At 37.3% G+C, this 16,421-nt stretch overlaps 2 protein-coding genes across 2 annotated transcripts; one reads left to right on the forward strand and one right to left on the reverse strand.

Moving 5' to 3' along the window:
• The first annotated feature begins 5,795 nt into the window (after positions 1-5,795).
• On the forward strand, positions 5,796-7,979 carry LOC130940084 (pentatricopeptide repeat-containing protein At1g11290, chloroplastic-like). The gene has a single exon (XM_057868133.1). It carries the CDS (start codon positions 5,796-5,798, stop codon positions 7,962-7,964), a length of 2,169 nt encoding a protein of 722 aa, XP_057724116.1. The 3' UTR covers positions 7,965-7,979.
• Positions 7,980-9,093: 1,114 nt separating this feature from the next.
• Positions 9,094-11,536, reverse strand: LOC130940546 (uncharacterized). Its single transcript, XM_057868715.1, has 3 exons — positions 10,831-11,536; positions 9,933-10,230; positions 9,094-9,425 (listed from the first exon to the last, which is right to left on the reverse strand). Exons 1-3 carry the CDS (start codon positions 11,485-11,487, stop codon positions 9,367-9,369), a joined length of 1,014 nt encoding a protein of 337 aa, XP_057724698.1. The 5' UTR covers positions 11,488-11,536; the 3' UTR covers positions 9,094-9,366.
• Positions 11,537-16,421: the final 4,885 nt, after the last annotated feature.

Raw genomic sequence — 16,421 nt, forward strand, 5'->3', positions numbered from 1 at the left:
TTCACATGAGCATGTTTCCAAATTTTTTGAGATAACTTATTCAATTTAGTTTCCCTACTTTTTTCTATCATCCCATGTTCCCATAAAATTTCCCATACTTAAAATTATACACAATATCTATCTTAAACTAACCAAGGATTCAACTTGGGATTTTTATTTTATTTTTCTGCTTAAGGCTAGTAATGTGGTTATAAAACAGAAGGGGATTAAAAAGCTCAAAGTGGTTAACAAGGGTGATATAACAGGGTAGGCTTATTTAGGATAAGTGAGCAAAAATAAGTAATGGCCTCAATCATATGCAAGCATGTAAATACACTAAATAATGGACATATAGAATGGAACAAAGCAAAGATTGCAATTATAGAGAAGAAAATACACAAGAATAAAAATTTATGGTTAAATAATGTAACCATATGAATAAGCTCAAAATCTCACAGGTTGTGTGTTCTTTGTCTCAAAAACTATGTTCCAAATACAACTTCAAACAAATTTAACAAAAAATTATTATTTTTAATTAGTGAAAATTTTCAAAAATAGGGTCTTTAGAAGAAACTTATTATTTTTCAACCAAGTAGAATATGCATAAAATCAAACAAACATGCAATCAAATATGCAAATGCAACAATGAACAAATAAAGAAAATAGAGTATTGGTGTTGAAAAGAAGGTAACTAACCCCTGGAAGTCGGTATCGACCTTCCCACACTTAAAGATTGCACCGTTCTCGGTGCATGCTAAGATGTGCAAGTGGATGGGAGTTGTGGTTCCTCAGCTGGTGCTCTTTTTGTTCCTTTCCTTACCGGTGGGTTGGGAGTAGCTTTCTCTCTATCCTTCTTGGTGGCCATCCTGAAAAGGAAAAAAGAAAGTAACTTTTAGAGCTAAGGGTTAGAGCAAGGAAGAGAACGGGAAATGTGATAATCAATGCACAGTAAAGAAGAATGACGTTAACACATGGTCATGACTACATGTGAAAAGTCATCAATGAAAATATAGCAAGTGCATGTGATGACAGTTAAATGCAAGGTATTTATTGGCATGCCGGCAAAGGCATGAGTAGCATAGATCAAGCATTAAATGTCCAAGTTAGATTACCAAGCCTTTCAAACTAACAATATATTTGTATGGACAATTATAAATAATTAATAAAATATAAAAAGGGTTTTGTGAAAAATAGGCATGAAAGTAGGATAACAGAAAAGTAGTGTGTGATGCCATACGGACTTCTTCACAAACACTTAGCATGCATGGTAAATAAGTTATTGAAAGTATTAAATTGAACATGCACGCAACCCTATAAAAAGTAATATATAATTGTCAAACAATTCCTTAATAAACCACAAGCAAAATAATGACCTAAGTAAATTTTCAACACCAATTAAAAGAAAAAGAAAGAAAAAGAAAAAGAAAGGAAAGAAAAGATTTAGATTTGGGGAAGAAAAGATAAGATAGTTAGTGGTGATTTGGATAAGCTGTGCGCCGCAGGTGACGCGTTCGCGCGGTTGGCGCGATTTGTAAGTGACGCGGACGCGTGGGCAACGTGTTCGTGTGATGGGGTTTATGCTTCCAATACCATTCCAGTCCCACTCCATCACAACTTGCTGCCGTACACCCTTTTTTACGTCGATTTTCAGGTCACGCGTTCGCGTGGATGATGCGGACGCGTGAGAGGCATTTTTCCCACATAACGCGGACGCGTCAGCGACGCGGTCGCATGGGTCAAATTTGTGCCAAAGGCACGCTTCCAGCCACACTTTTGTGTGACTCTCTGTTCAATCTTATTTTCTTCCCAACGCACATTTGACGCGGACGCGTCAGCGACGCTGTCGCGTCGCGTACGTTTTTTTTAAATATGCAAAATGCAAAATGCAATGCTAATATGAATGTTATGCATGATTCCAGGTCCAATCAAAACTCAAAAACAAACAAAACAGACTAGAATTAAAACTGAAAAAGGGACGATCATACCATGGTGGGTTGTCTCCCACCTAGCACTTTTAGTTAAAGTCCTTAAGTTGGACATTTGGTGAGCTCCCTGTTATGGTGGCTTGTGCTTGTATTCATCCAAAAATCTCCACTAGTGTTTGGAATTCCAACAGCCTCCGGGGTCCCAAACAAGGCATGTAAAGCCTTGAGCAGTTTCAAACAGGTTCTCAGGTTTCCAGGGTGTTGAATGTCAGAGCGAATTCCAGGATCCCAAACCTTGCTTTTGCACCCGTCTTCTTGTTGAGCAATATTGTTCCATCCGGGTGGCAAGCAGTCTGAATTCTCACTGAAGCGGCCAAACAACATCCTAGACCTATTCACTTGAGCTTTACACCAACCGTTGCATCTAGACTTTGAGCACACGACCATGTTGAACCTTGCTTAACAACTTCTACCACTGACCATCTCCCTCTTACGCTTAATGCCACAAAGGGCTCTAAGCTGACAATCTGTCTCAAGTAAAGCATATTCAAGTGAGCTAATTAAGTTTAGAGATGAGAGATTTACCCACTTGAATGAAGGAGTGGACGGTGATGGCTTTGGGGGAGAGGTCTCCAACAACTTTGGCAAGGTGATTTCTAGCTCCATTCCCTTGGACTCTTCTTTGACAACTTCCACCTCCTTGCAAGCTTCTTCAACATCAACCTCTTCCTCTTGGTAGCTTTCTTCTAATTTGATCTCTTCTTCATTGCTCACCAAGGGCATGGGAGGTTGTGCTTCTTCTTCTTTAAACTCCATATCAAGTCCAATGGAAGAGGATTCAAATGTAGATAAGAATTCATCAATGATTGAATCCATCTATTGATCATCCCCTTCAAAGTCTTCAACCATGATATGCCTTGGAGGTTGTACATCCTCCTCAACATCAACATTAAACACCTTGGAAGGAGGCTCTATGAATGGACCTTCCAATGGAGGCTCAGCATCTCCTAAGTCTTCGACCACTTCTTCTTCTTCAATAATTCCGGCTTTCTCTACTTGTTCCAGTACAAAGTCATGCTCCTTACTGTCCACTGGAGTTTCTAGTGTCTCCTTCATGCTACGTTCTTCATTAGATTCTTCACATGAGGCCATGGGGTTGCTTGAGTGTCCGAACGTCTGGAAAGTAATTGATTTATTGCTTGCTCCAGTTGATGAAGGGTTGCATGAAATTGATCTACTGTTTCCTTGAGGCGAGCCTGTGAGTCTTGGGTCGATGGATATGGACATGGTGCATATGGAGGTGGTGGTCCTTGGGAGTAACTAGGTTGGAATTGTGGTGGTTCTATATATGGTTCATATGGTGGTTGGTGTGGTGGATAACGGTTAGGGTCATATGAAGGTGAATGGTGGAAAGGAGCTTGTGAGTATGGTGGTCCAAAGTTATGTTGAAGAGGGGGTTCATAGGCATATGGTGGTGGTTGTTGATAATCACAAGAGTGCTCACCATAGCCATTGTTTTGATATGCAACACAGAATAGTTGTTGATAGTCTATTGAAGGTGGTTGTTGCCATGAGAGTTGATCAAATCCTTGTGGCTCCTCCCATCTTTGATTGTCCCATCCTTGATGCAAGTTGTCATTATAATCTCCTCTTCCTGCAACATAATTGTAACCAGACTCGTAGCCAAAGGGGTGAGAATTCATAGTAGCAAGAGAAAATAAAAACAAAAACTAACAAAAAAAATATTTAAAAAAATATTTTGAAAAAGAAAATATTTTCATCCTCAATAAACCCTTCATTTCCACTCACTCCACTCTCTCCCATTTTTTTCAAATGCATTATCTATCTTAGTTGTAGTTAATATGTATAAGGGTATATATCTTTCGGTTTAAAAAAAGTTTAATACTTTTTCATCAGCATGGCAACTGGCATAGGTTATATATTATTAGACAAATTTTAAGTATATCAGGATAATTGATGCTTCAATAGTTTTAATCATTAATATCAATCATAAAATATATTATAGTTGAAATTAATAACTAAAATAATTAAAATATCATTATTCGTGAAATAGTAAAAAAATTTTGAGTATATACCCATTTTAATTCTTAAAGAATTTTGAACTAGACACTTTAGTCCCTAACTAAAATTAATTATTCGATTGGTCCCTAATAATTAATTTCGTCAGCCACTTAGGTCCTTGGCTCCGTCAACTCTAACGGAAGATAAAACGGTCCCTGACAACTCTAACATGGGACAAAATGATCTCTGACAACTCTAACAAGGGTCAAAATGATCCCTAACCCTTTTATTCGAAAACAACACTGTTCTTCCCAAATTTTCATCATATCTCTATAATATTAACATTCATACTCTCATTCTTCACCTTCACAGTATTTTTTTTCATCTTTTTTTCCTACTTTTCAGCTTCAAGATCAAGCCATGGTATAACTGTCACACGTGTTGCACCTACCTCAATATGTCATGGATCACACACTTTCTAAATCTCTGTGATTGGTACACCCACCTCCTCTACACTTCACCTACCAGAAGCTTCCACTTCCACGTCTTTCATAATAGCATCACCTCCAACCCCGACAACGTCCACCAAATCCTCAAGACCAAATTTCACAACTACCTCAAGGGCATGCCTTTCTCCACTCTCCAACAAGCAATATAGATTGTTGGATATTAGGACATCATGAAAAATTTTCCCTCGACATCATATGCAAATTCTCATTTGAAATAGACACAGATTGTTCCTTCTTTCCCAGAGTCCAAGTTGGGAGACAGTTTTGACCTCACATCTAAGCTATCAATACAACGAGCATTGTCGCTCATACGGAAACTGAAGCGATTATTGAACATTAATTCGGAGAAAAAACTGAAGGAAGCGATCGAAGTGTTGGACAATGTGGTAATGGAGATGATAGGGTAAAGAAGGAGGGAGATGGTAACGACGACGACGGGTTTTGACTAATCAGACTTGCTGTCTAGATTCATGGGATCCATCAAAGATGACAAGTACTTGTGAGACATAGTCATTAGTTTCTTGAGTATAAATTGGTTGAGAACAAGTTGAGAATTTTTTTTTCGTGTGAACATTGAAGTTGTAGAGTGTGCATTATGTAGCTTGAAGTTACAGTGTTAAACTGTTAGTGTTATGCGAGATATGATGAAAAATGGGAGAGAACAGTATTGTTTCCCAACAGAGGAGGTCAGGGATCATTTTGTCCCCTGTTAGAGTTGTCAGGGACCATTTTGTCTTCCGTTAGAGTTAACGGAGTCAAAGACCTAAGTGACTGACGGAATTAATTGTTAGGAACCAGTCGAATAATTAATTTTAATTAGGGACTAAAGTGTCTGGTCCGAAATTCTTTAAGGAACAAAATGGGTATAAGTGTAATATCTCAAATCAATTTTTAAAAGATAATTTAATCTTTAATAAATTTTAATAACTAAATTAATCTTCAAATTTAATGTTAAACTTATTAATTCTCACGTCAAATTTTTACGTGAAAAATTAGATAGATCAATTATATAATTATTTAATAATAAATATCATAATTTATTAAAAAAATTAAAATCTTTATATTAGTTTTTTATATACAAATAATATGACGTAAAAATTAATTAATTTAATGAAATAAAAGTTTTAACATTAATTTAGTAATTTTTTGGTGACTTTTTTTTATTTTTTTTATACTTGGCGTAATTTTTTTTTTTTTTTTTGTGACTAGTAATTAAAATTTGTTAAAGTATGAGTTTCACACTAAGAATTTTAGGCAGAGGTTTGGAATATTGTTAGTATATTGCTCACTTCCTATATTCTATCTGCTTCTTCAGTAGAGTGAAGTTACCAGCTTAACTTGTTATTAGATTCCACCTGAAATGCTTCGCACTCAATATTTGATTCATAGTCTCCGTAACATTCTACTCGTTGAAAGGAGTGTCAGGTTTCTCAGCACTACCATTTCCACTTCTTCTTCTATACTAAATCTCTGCACAAAACCACAGCACCTTCAACAAATCCATGCGAGGTTCTTCCTCCATGGGCTCCACCAAAACTCACCTCTTTCCTCCAAACTCATTGACTGCTATGCCAACTTTGGCCTCATAAATTTCTCTCTGAAAATCTTCCATTTCGCCAAAAATCCGGATTCAGTTCTTTATGGCGCAGTCTTGAGGAACTTGTCCCAGTTTAGTGGACATGAAAAAACTCTCCTTATTTACAAGGAAATGGTTGAGAAATCAATATGCCCAGATGAAGAGAGTTTCTTGTTTGTGTTGAGATCTTGTTTTTCTATGCCACATGAACAAGGGAGGATGGTTCATGGGCAAATAGTGAAACTGGGTTTGGATTCATTTGACTTGGTGTGCAACACTTTGATTGAGTTGTATGATGATATGGGTGACCATGAACCAGTTGAAAGAAACTATCTAGTTGAATTGAACTATTGGAACAAGTTAATTTCTGAGGCTTCTGAAAGTGGGAAATTGGATGAAAGCTTTCAACTTTTTAGCAAGATGATAAAAGAGAATATTCAGCCTAATTCATTTACTGTGATTAATTTGTTAAGGTTAGCCGTTAATTTGAACTCATTGAAGATTGGACAAGCCCTCCATTCTCTAGTTGTGAGAAATTTGTGTGAAGAATTGTCTGTGAATACTGCATTGTTGTTAATGTATGTCAAGTTAGGTAGTTTAGAAGATGCAGAGTTGTTGTTCGATAAAATGCCGGAGAAGGATCTTGTAGTCTGGAATGTAATGATTTCAGCATATGCAGGAAATGGGTACCCTAAGGAATCCTTGGAACTCTTATATTGTATGGTTAGATTGAAGGTTAGACCTGACTTTTTTACAGCAATCCCTGCAATTTCTTCGATCACACAATTGAAGAATTTCGAGTGTGGAAGGCAAATACATGCTCATGTGATAAGAAATGGTTCAGATTATCAGGTTTCTGTTCAGAATTCTCTTATTGACATGTATTCTGCATGCGACAACTTGAGTTCATCCCGGAAGATTTTTGACAATATGATGGACAGGACAGTTGTATCATGGAGTGCACTGATCAAAGGATATGCAATGCATGACCAGTGTCTTGAGGCTTTATCGCTCTTCTTAAAGATGAAGTTGAGTGGTACAAGAGTTGATTTCATTATAGTCATTAACATCTTGCCAGCTTTTGCAAAAATGGGGGTATTGCATTATGTAAGATACTTACATGGATACTCATTGAAAGCCAGCATTGATTCACTCAAATCCGTTAAGACTTCGTTTGTTAGTAGCTATGCGAAATGCGGCTGCATAGTGATGGCCAGAAAGCTATTTGATGAAGAGAAAAGCAGCCATAAGGATCTAATTGCATGGAACTCTATGATCAATGCGTATTCTAAACATGGAGAGTGGTTTCGATGTTTTCAGTTGTACAAACAAATGAAACTGTCTAATATTATTCCAGACAAAGTAACATTTCTTGGCCTGCTCACAGCTTGTGTCAATTCAGGCCTTGTTGATAAAGGCAAGGAGATTTTCAGAGAGATGGTGGAAATATATGGTTACCAACCTAGCCAGGAACATCATGCCTGCATGGTTGACCTACTAGGACGTGCCGGACAAATTGACAAAGCGAGTGAAATTATAGATGCTATTCCCTTTAAGCCTGATGCCAGGGTTTATGGCCCGCTTTTGAGTGCCTGTAAGTTACACTCAGAGACCCATTTTGCCGAAGTTGCTGCTCCGAAGCTTATAAATATTGAACCTAAAAATGCAGGCAACTATGTGTTGCTCTCAAATATATATGCCGCAGCAGGAAAGTGGGAAAAAGTTGCCGAAATGAGGAGTTTTCTTAGAGATAGAGGGCTAAAGAAGACACCTGGTTGTAGCTGGCTAGAATTACACGGTCAGGTACACGAGTTTCGTGTCGCAGATCAATCACATTCAAGATCGGAAGATATATATTCAGTATCAAGAATACTTAAGTTAGAAACAGGAAATATGGAGGATGATGATATTGAACTCTTTGAATTGCATACAAATCAGCTCATGCACTATTAACACATTAAATCTGATGTGTCGGATTCATCTCACACTGTTTTTAAGTAAATAAGAGTTGAAAATTATAAATTGAAAACTTTCACATATCATCATAAGCATCTACTATCCAACAAAAGCATCCACCAAAAAAGAAATATACCACCCAACATAATGTTCATGATTTTGTCTTGCTTTTTCCTTTTACTTTTTCCTCATCAGAGCAGTCCCCAACCCGGCTACCCAAGTCAGGGCCTTCCTCGCGGCCCCAAACCAGTTCGATAATCCCTAACTAACATTCAAAATCAAATATCCCTCTTATCTTAAACTAATAAGATAAGATAACAAGCTCTAAATATAAAAAGAAGGGTCAAGAGCTCCCTCAGGTATGACACTCATTCCTAACCCCCACCCTATACCTCATAGATTCATTCTGACTTGAGCGTCAGAGTGTATTTGCAAATATTACCCCTGTCACTCCGGAAGTCCTGTCACTGCCTTGACCAGTGAATCTCCGATCCACCTTACAAACCGTATCAGCAACTTTGTGTACACCTTGGTAAACACATATTTTAGTAGAATTTTTATTTTTATTTGCTGGTTGTATTTATAGCATCACAAACAATGAATGAATATAATTTCCCTGTGCTTTTTGTATTGATAACCACAAGCTAGTATAAATTGCTCCTCTGGGATTTGTATTGGTGCCTCTTCTTGAGGCTCTTTTACAAGGTATTGAATTGTTAATGGCTGCTCCTAATAAAGGAAGCAGTTTAGGATTTATTGCAATAGAGAATGCATTTTACATCAGCTGAAGCAAATGATGGCTAACAGACAGCAGTAAATGACGGAACGGACTGAAAAAAAGAGAAGATTTGTTTGCTTTGAGGAAGGAGATTCGGTATTTGTTACAGCCATGAATTAACTAGCAAAGATTTGACTGCGTTGAAATGCATGTTTTTCTGTTTTGTATGCTAAGCAGACACTGCCATTGAGGACTCTGGTCTATGAAGAGAACCATCTGTGCACAAAGCAGGGGAGCAAGTCCAACATTGTAGCGCCAAATTTCGTAAGCAGTGGAGAGAGTAAGAGACTAATGGTTACGGAAATTAACCATAAATAATAACGGATTAAATAGAGCAAAACTACTCCAAAAGTAACTCTGTTTTCACTTCTGTTTCAACTTACAAAATTCTTGCACAAGAATTAGACCACAACAGAGGAATTCTTTCAGCTTTCAGCTAGTACGGATATTAACATTATAACAATATCTTGTGCATGGGTGTATAACTGCAACTGATAAATTGGACGCCTTAGCAGAAACAGGTTTCCTTGTGGGATATGTTAGTTTGAGTCCTCCAGGGGCCAAAAATCCTTCTCTCAATATGGAAAATATTATACTCAAGCATGGCCATCAAGAAAGCTATCAACCTTCCATTGTTTGATCCTGTCCTTTGGGATTAGTTCCAGAATGACGACGTTTTACTGCAGAAAAACAACACATCAACGAAGTCATTATTTAAGAGCCAAATCGACCAATTTCATACAATTACAGGAGTCAGTTGATGATGTTGCTACTGAAACCAAATTGTAGAATCTTTTAAAAGTCGAGTTGGTAATTGGTATACAACATAGTAAACAAGTTGCAGCAGAAAGTAAGTGTCTCTAAACTTGACAAAGTCAAACCAGAGCTCCTAAGCTCCTTTCTAGCAAAAAAGAGTTGCATTGGTCTGTTTGACAGGTTATATTTATCATATCAAATCATTTGTAGGGTCAGACAAGACAAAATTTGGTGCTAGTCCAAAGTCATGATAATTTAATCAATTATAGAGCAATGGTTTAAATAAAACTTAAAATGTTGTAAAAATGAGCAACTCATTTAGTTATCTGCAGTGACTGCTTGTATGAAATGGATCCACAGGAAATAGCAGCCATCCTTAAAGCAGTTTGATGTACTATAAGGCAAAATCATACATAAAGAAATTAACTCACATTTTAGAGATGATCCAGCAAGGCATGTCAACCTAGATTGCGTCTTACACTCAGCTACTGGATTCAACTTCTCTGTTGCGGCCATTCGAACATCCCAGACATGTATAACCCCATCAGATGATGCAGATGCAACTAGGTACGGATCATCACTCCCTGAAGCAGCATCACTATCTGTGAGGACAACAATTCCTTTTACACGGGCATTATGTGCTCCTTCAATGCAATAGGCCACCTTCCCGCTGTTTATGTCCCATGCTGTGATATTTCGGTCCTCACCACCTGTGTATAGAAGTCCATTCTACAACATAGAATAAACTCTAGGTGTCAAAAAGGAGTAGAACAAACATTGAAAAGGGAAAGAAAGCAACCTCTAGGCAGTTTCATTAGGGAATAATGGTAATTGTAAACCACAAATTATGTTGCTCTACTTAGTTGCATCAGAAAACAATCCAACCCCCAAACTCATCCCTCTACCAACAGAGCACTCAATCCTCAATCAGATGTGCAACACTTGCATTATCCAACATCATACACTTCCCAACAGATATTTTAGAATACAAATGATTGAGACTTCAATAACTTCCAAAATTACAACAATTCAAAAGCAAATATTACTTTAACACCCCTGTAAGCACATTTCCAGATCATCAGCAAAGAATTTTAAGTATCTAGATCATCATTAAACACCATTCAGCAAGAACATAAATTTTTACATTTAAAGCTGAATTACAAAACAGAACAATGCTATATAAATACCCACACCCAAATTCCTTACAAAATACACACGTTCCATTAATTTAACATCGCTGTAAGCACATTTGCAATTTCCACTAACACAAATCAGTATCATGCAATTGAAAGTAATATCACGAATTAAGGTCAATAAAAAAGAGTGAACCTTCGCTGGAGTAGCGCAGAGGACCTTTTTCTGGCAGTCCAATTCAAATAGCAAGCGCGCATCCTCAGCCCCGTGCACAGTCACCTTCTCCTCCATGGCCATAAAGAACCTGTCTCCGGCCAAGTCATACCTCACTATACTTGCCTCCTTTCCAAGGCGGCAACAGAAGCTCCTTCGGCCACGTACAAGGTTGACCATGGCGAGGCATTCATCACGGCCAACAGAGAGTGCGAGCTTGCCGGAGGGGTGAAGTGCGAGGTCGTTGACGGCGCGGCGGTGGACGCGGGGGAGCGTCTTGAGGTGGACGAAGCCATCGGCGTCAAAGAGTGACAGTGAGCCTTCGGCGTCGGCGGAGAGGAGGTTGCGGGGAAAGGGAAGGGAGGGAGGGGCGTAGAAAGCAAGGGCGGTGACCGTGGCAGAGTGTTGGTGGAGGGAGCCGAGGGAGGCAGCGGTGGCGAGGTCGTAGAGGTGGATTGTGTCGTCAGCACCGCCGGAGGCCACGACGGAGCCGGAGACGGCGACGCACTTGATGAGAGAGAGGTGGGAAGGGTAAGAGAAGAGAGGGGTTAGAGTTAGGGTTTCGTTTTTGGGATTTAGGGAGAAGCCCCAAATGAACCTCTCGTATGATCCTGCTACCAGACTCATTCTTGGGTGCATATCGGTGGTGTACGATACCACCTCCACTCTACATAAACCCTACACTCTCAGCGTTACCAAGAAGGGGGATTTACGTTTTTGGTGTCCTTTTTAAAAAATAAAAAATAAAAAATAAAAAAACAAGAGAAAAGGACAAATAGGTCTCTGCCTTTTGTTCCGCGGACATTTTCGTTTCTGAGCATTTAAAAATACATTTAAATCCTCGACCTTCGCAAATTTTGGACGGATGAGTCTCTCCGTCAAATTGCCTCCGCTAGACCCGTCGGAGAAGTTTGATGTGGCTCCCTTGAAGATGACGTGGCACCACTGGTTGACACCTGGACTACTGAGTGGAAAGGTGCATGCAAAAATTGGACAATTAAGTCCCTGAACCCTAAACTACGTCGTTTTGCCTTCATCTCTAATCCTTAAATTGATTGCGTTTCTTTCATGGAGGCCAGTGGTGAGGAGCTCAACCTGCGACAACCATGGCTGCCAATGTAGCATCAGCAACCTCGAGAAGAAGCCTAACAAACTTAATCCACCTGATCTTTTCTATTTATATCAACTTTATCAAGCTTTGAATAAAACACTTTTGTTGTCTTTCCCTCAGTTGTGCTTTCATCAGCATGGATAAAAGCAACTCGCAGTGCCTCATTCCTGAAAGAAAACACAGAAAGCCTTTATTTTTATGCAGATAAAACATTGAAATAATAGTTTAAAAAGAAATTCATCTGTAGTTATGTACAGAGTCTTCACCACTAAGAAAAGGTATAACAACATAAAACATTTGTGACCGAAAATTCTCCCAAAGACATCAGAGTCAGCAATATCTCCTAAAATAGACCACCACCGAGATTAACCAAACAAAATAATGATTTACCCACTCCAATATGATCTCTACCACATCTAATAATACAAAAAAAAATCCTAGGATTAGTTTCGTATCACTAATATTCAATTATCATTTCCTTATTTGATTAGGAATAGGATTTTCCAATTATTATAAAAACGATTAGTTTCTTGCCCTCTTGTAACATACCACAACATAGTCATATCATATCACTATTTTTATCTTATCTTATAGCCTTTCTCTTATCTCTTTGTCCTTACATATCCAAAATCCATAATCTAAACAACACAAATACACTAAAAGAAACTAAGTCAACCACTAAGTAATAACATAGAAGCCCTCAAAGTTTAAAAGAGGAGTCATGCCTCACCTGCGGCCTTTTTCGGACTCTGCATTAATGTGGGATGCTTGTGCACCAGGCTCCCCTTTTTTTCTCTGGACACAAGATACTTAAAGTTTAGTATCATCACTCACCTCAAACCTCTAAAATATAATTAGGCATCCCCAAGTAAACTTATAGTACTTGATAGACACTCAAAAGATAAATTATTTTTTCACTACATGTCAACCTTCCAAACAAAGTGTTAAAACAGATAGCCATAATATGTGCAAACCAAATGTGAGTTGAACGGAAAACATGTGTTATCCTTGGGGAGAGAGTGTGCCTAAAGACATTACCTGGAAATATCTTTTGAAGGTAGAAAAGAATAGATATCCCATCTTCATTCTCCTTTTGCAACTCGGAAGTACTGTATAGCACAGTTTCACTATAGTATGGGGTGAAAACACTACAACCAGCCAGACAAAAAAAGAAGAATTTTAATAATGTGGTATAAAAGAATAAAAACTCTGCAGCCAATAATCTGTATAGCTATGTACATACCAGAATGACAACGTTTCCGGGTCATTTCGAATCTGATAAAGATAAATTATTTCACATAATTACACACAAAATATATCAACCACCAATATATAGTAGGATGGGAGATAGAGACGTAACCCAAGAGATATTTCCACAATTCAGATGTTTACATTTTCACAATATATATATATATATATATATATATATATATATATATAAGAGAGAGAGAGAGAGAGAGAAAGAGAGAGATTTGTCTGACTTATAATTGTGATTGATTAACTTCTCACTTCTCAATGTTCTGATTCATCAGTTTATATACAATCTAAGGTTAGCTTGTGAGGGAAGCTAAAACAAGGGGTAATGCAGAGGATTCACTAGTAAGTTAGTAACAAGGGATGTAGTAGCTGGCAGAGGCGGTTAGCCGGTTAGATTAGTCCTAGTACTTCCTTTCTAGTTTGGAGCAGCTGAGAGCTTCCCTAACTTATTCAATTACAAGTTACATGTCTAGGTCCTAAATCAAGTTAACAGAGGTGAAAACAGCACTTGATAAAAATGTTAGCTTGTCCAAACACAGTAAAATTGTGCGAGTAAAAAATGCTAACAAATTCTTGGTTCTTCTCTTATAAAAATTATCTGGTCCAAGACACCAAAAGAAGGATCCTCATCAAGCTTTATGCCATAAAATACAAGAAGATTCATTATTTGTTTGACGCAATAACCATAAGAAAATCCTAGTAAACTCCACAGAAGCATCTTGAGGCGACATCGTCCTTCAGGTCTCCGTCGTGCACAACACAAGGGTCTGAGCTTGAAGCAGAATTTTCTTCTCTTACTCCCTTGCGGCTTCTTCTCGAGGTTGCTGATGCTACATTGGCAGTCATGGTTGTCGCAGGTTGAGCTCCTCACCACTGGCCTCCATGAAAGAAACGCAATCAATTTAAGGATTAGGGATGAAGGCAAAACCACGTAGTTTAGGGTTTAGGGACTTAATTGTCCAATTTTTGCATGCACCTTTCCACTCAGCAGTCTAGGTGTCAACCAGTGGTGCCACGTCATCCTCAGGGGAGCCACATCAGACTTCTCCGACGGGTCTGGCAGAGGCAATTCGACGGAGGGACTCATCCGTCCAAGATTTGCGAAGGTCGGGGATTTAAATGTATTTTTAAATGCTCAGGGACAAAAATGTCCGCGGGGCAAAAAGTCAGGAACCTATTTATCCTTTTCTCAAAAAACAAAATACTACATAAATATAACTAAGTTGATCCAAATCCACACTCATAGTTGTAAAAATCCCTCGAATCGGTCGGTTTGACCGAAAAATTAGTGAATCGAATCCTGTACTGATTCGGTTTAGTACTAACCGCTTAAGGAAATGAATCGGTCAAAATTGACACGGTCCAGTCAACGGTCAACCTGCGTGCTTTTTACTTGTATCATCTATGCTTTTTACTATATATATTTCATTTTGTTCTAATTAATATATCCATACACAAAAATACTTAACTCAATATTTTTTAATTGAAGTACAAATTAATTAATTTAAAATAAAAAATAATAATGAATATAAAAATAAAATAAAAATTACTTATTCTAAGAAAAAAATAAATTTATATAATTATTTAACTATATAAAAATATTTAGGTCTTGAAATTACTCTTTGGATATAATTCATAGATTGTTATTCTTATTGTATCTAATTAAGATACTATTATAGTAGTATGAACTAATTATATGTCTATCTTTGTATTAGTTATTTATAGAATTCGACTTAATTGTTCTTAAAATATTAGTAAAAATATGTATTTCAAATTTTAATTTTAGGTTTTTGACTATTTTATATTCTAATTATATTTTAATTTTTGATTGAATCAATAAACCAGTAAACCAGTAACCTGACCGAATCGATTACCGGTTCGGTTTTGACAACTATATGACGCGCTTTAAATAAACATGATTTCCATGCGCCCTATACACACGAAATCACTACATTCGCGCTTCATTATAAAAAAACGTTCCTTCTTCTTCAAAACGCACAAAACCACTCATTTTCTTCAAATCTCTCTCAAAATCACTCAAATTTCAGTCACGTTTTCTGCAAAAATCACTACTGCAGAAGAATCGCGAGAAAATTTGGCAAGGAACAACCACAAACAAACGAAAACAGCAACACAGACTACCAAAGGTATGAGAAAAACTACTGTTCATTTGATATTTTACAATGTCGCGTTTCTCCTAGTTGCATTTTAGGTTTACTGGATTGATTTGCTTCGTTTAGTAGATCGAACTATTGTGAATGCATTTTTACAGTATAACTAGAGCTTGGAATGAAATTTGTTGTTATTTTCATTCAGTTGAGTGGATAGTGTAACTAGGGTTTTGAAATTGGTTGTTACTATGTTCAGTACTTCTTTTGCATGGAGAAATACTATTCTTGATGATTAAAAGTTGAAAACGATTTATTCTTCACGTGAACATTGTTCAGTTCAGTGGCATTCTTTTTCTTTGTTCAGGGTTACTGTGATTGCATTTTTACAGTATAACTAGTGCTTTGAATAAAATTTGTTATTAATTTCATTCAGCTGAGTGGATAGTTTAACTAGGGCTTTGAAATTGGTTATTACTCTGTTCAGTACTTCTTTTGTATGTAAAAATACTATTCTTGTTGATTAAAAGTTGATCACCATTTATTCACCACATGAACGTTGTTCGGTTCGGTGGCCTTTGTGATTTTTATTCACCAAATGAATGTTGTTCGGTTCGGTGGCCTCCTTTTACTTTCTTCAGTGTTTAACATTATTGTGATAGCATGCTTATGCTTATTGGTGTATTGAGTGAAGTATTAACTAAATTTTTTCGTTACAGCAAAACAGAACAAGACAATGGTGACAATGAAGGAGAAGCTGCACTATAATGTAAGCACATTAAATATATTTATCTGCTTTCATTAGAATAATATCTATTTTGTATTATAAATATATCCTCACATTATGTTTTTAAAACTTGCAGAAAACTTATGATTGCAGATGTCAAACAAAGGCAAATGCAACGGTGTTCAGGGATATGACTCAAGAAAAGAAAGATATAGTGGAAGAAATGGGATTTGGTGCTCTGGCACATGTCCCAGAAATGAATGTCTCTCATACCCTCTTGAGGGAATTGATTGATCGCTTTGATGAAGAGAAAGGATGTTTAAAAACTCTCCAAGAAAAAATATACATAACTCATCGGAAAGTAATAACT

Source organism: Arachis stenosperma, chromosome 7 (assembly GCF_014773155.1).
Source record: "Arachis stenosperma cultivar V10309 chromosome 7, arast.V10309.gnm1.PFL2, whole genome shotgun sequence".
Taxonomy (NCBI): domain Eukaryota; kingdom Viridiplantae; phylum Streptophyta; class Magnoliopsida; order Fabales; family Fabaceae; genus Arachis; species Arachis stenosperma.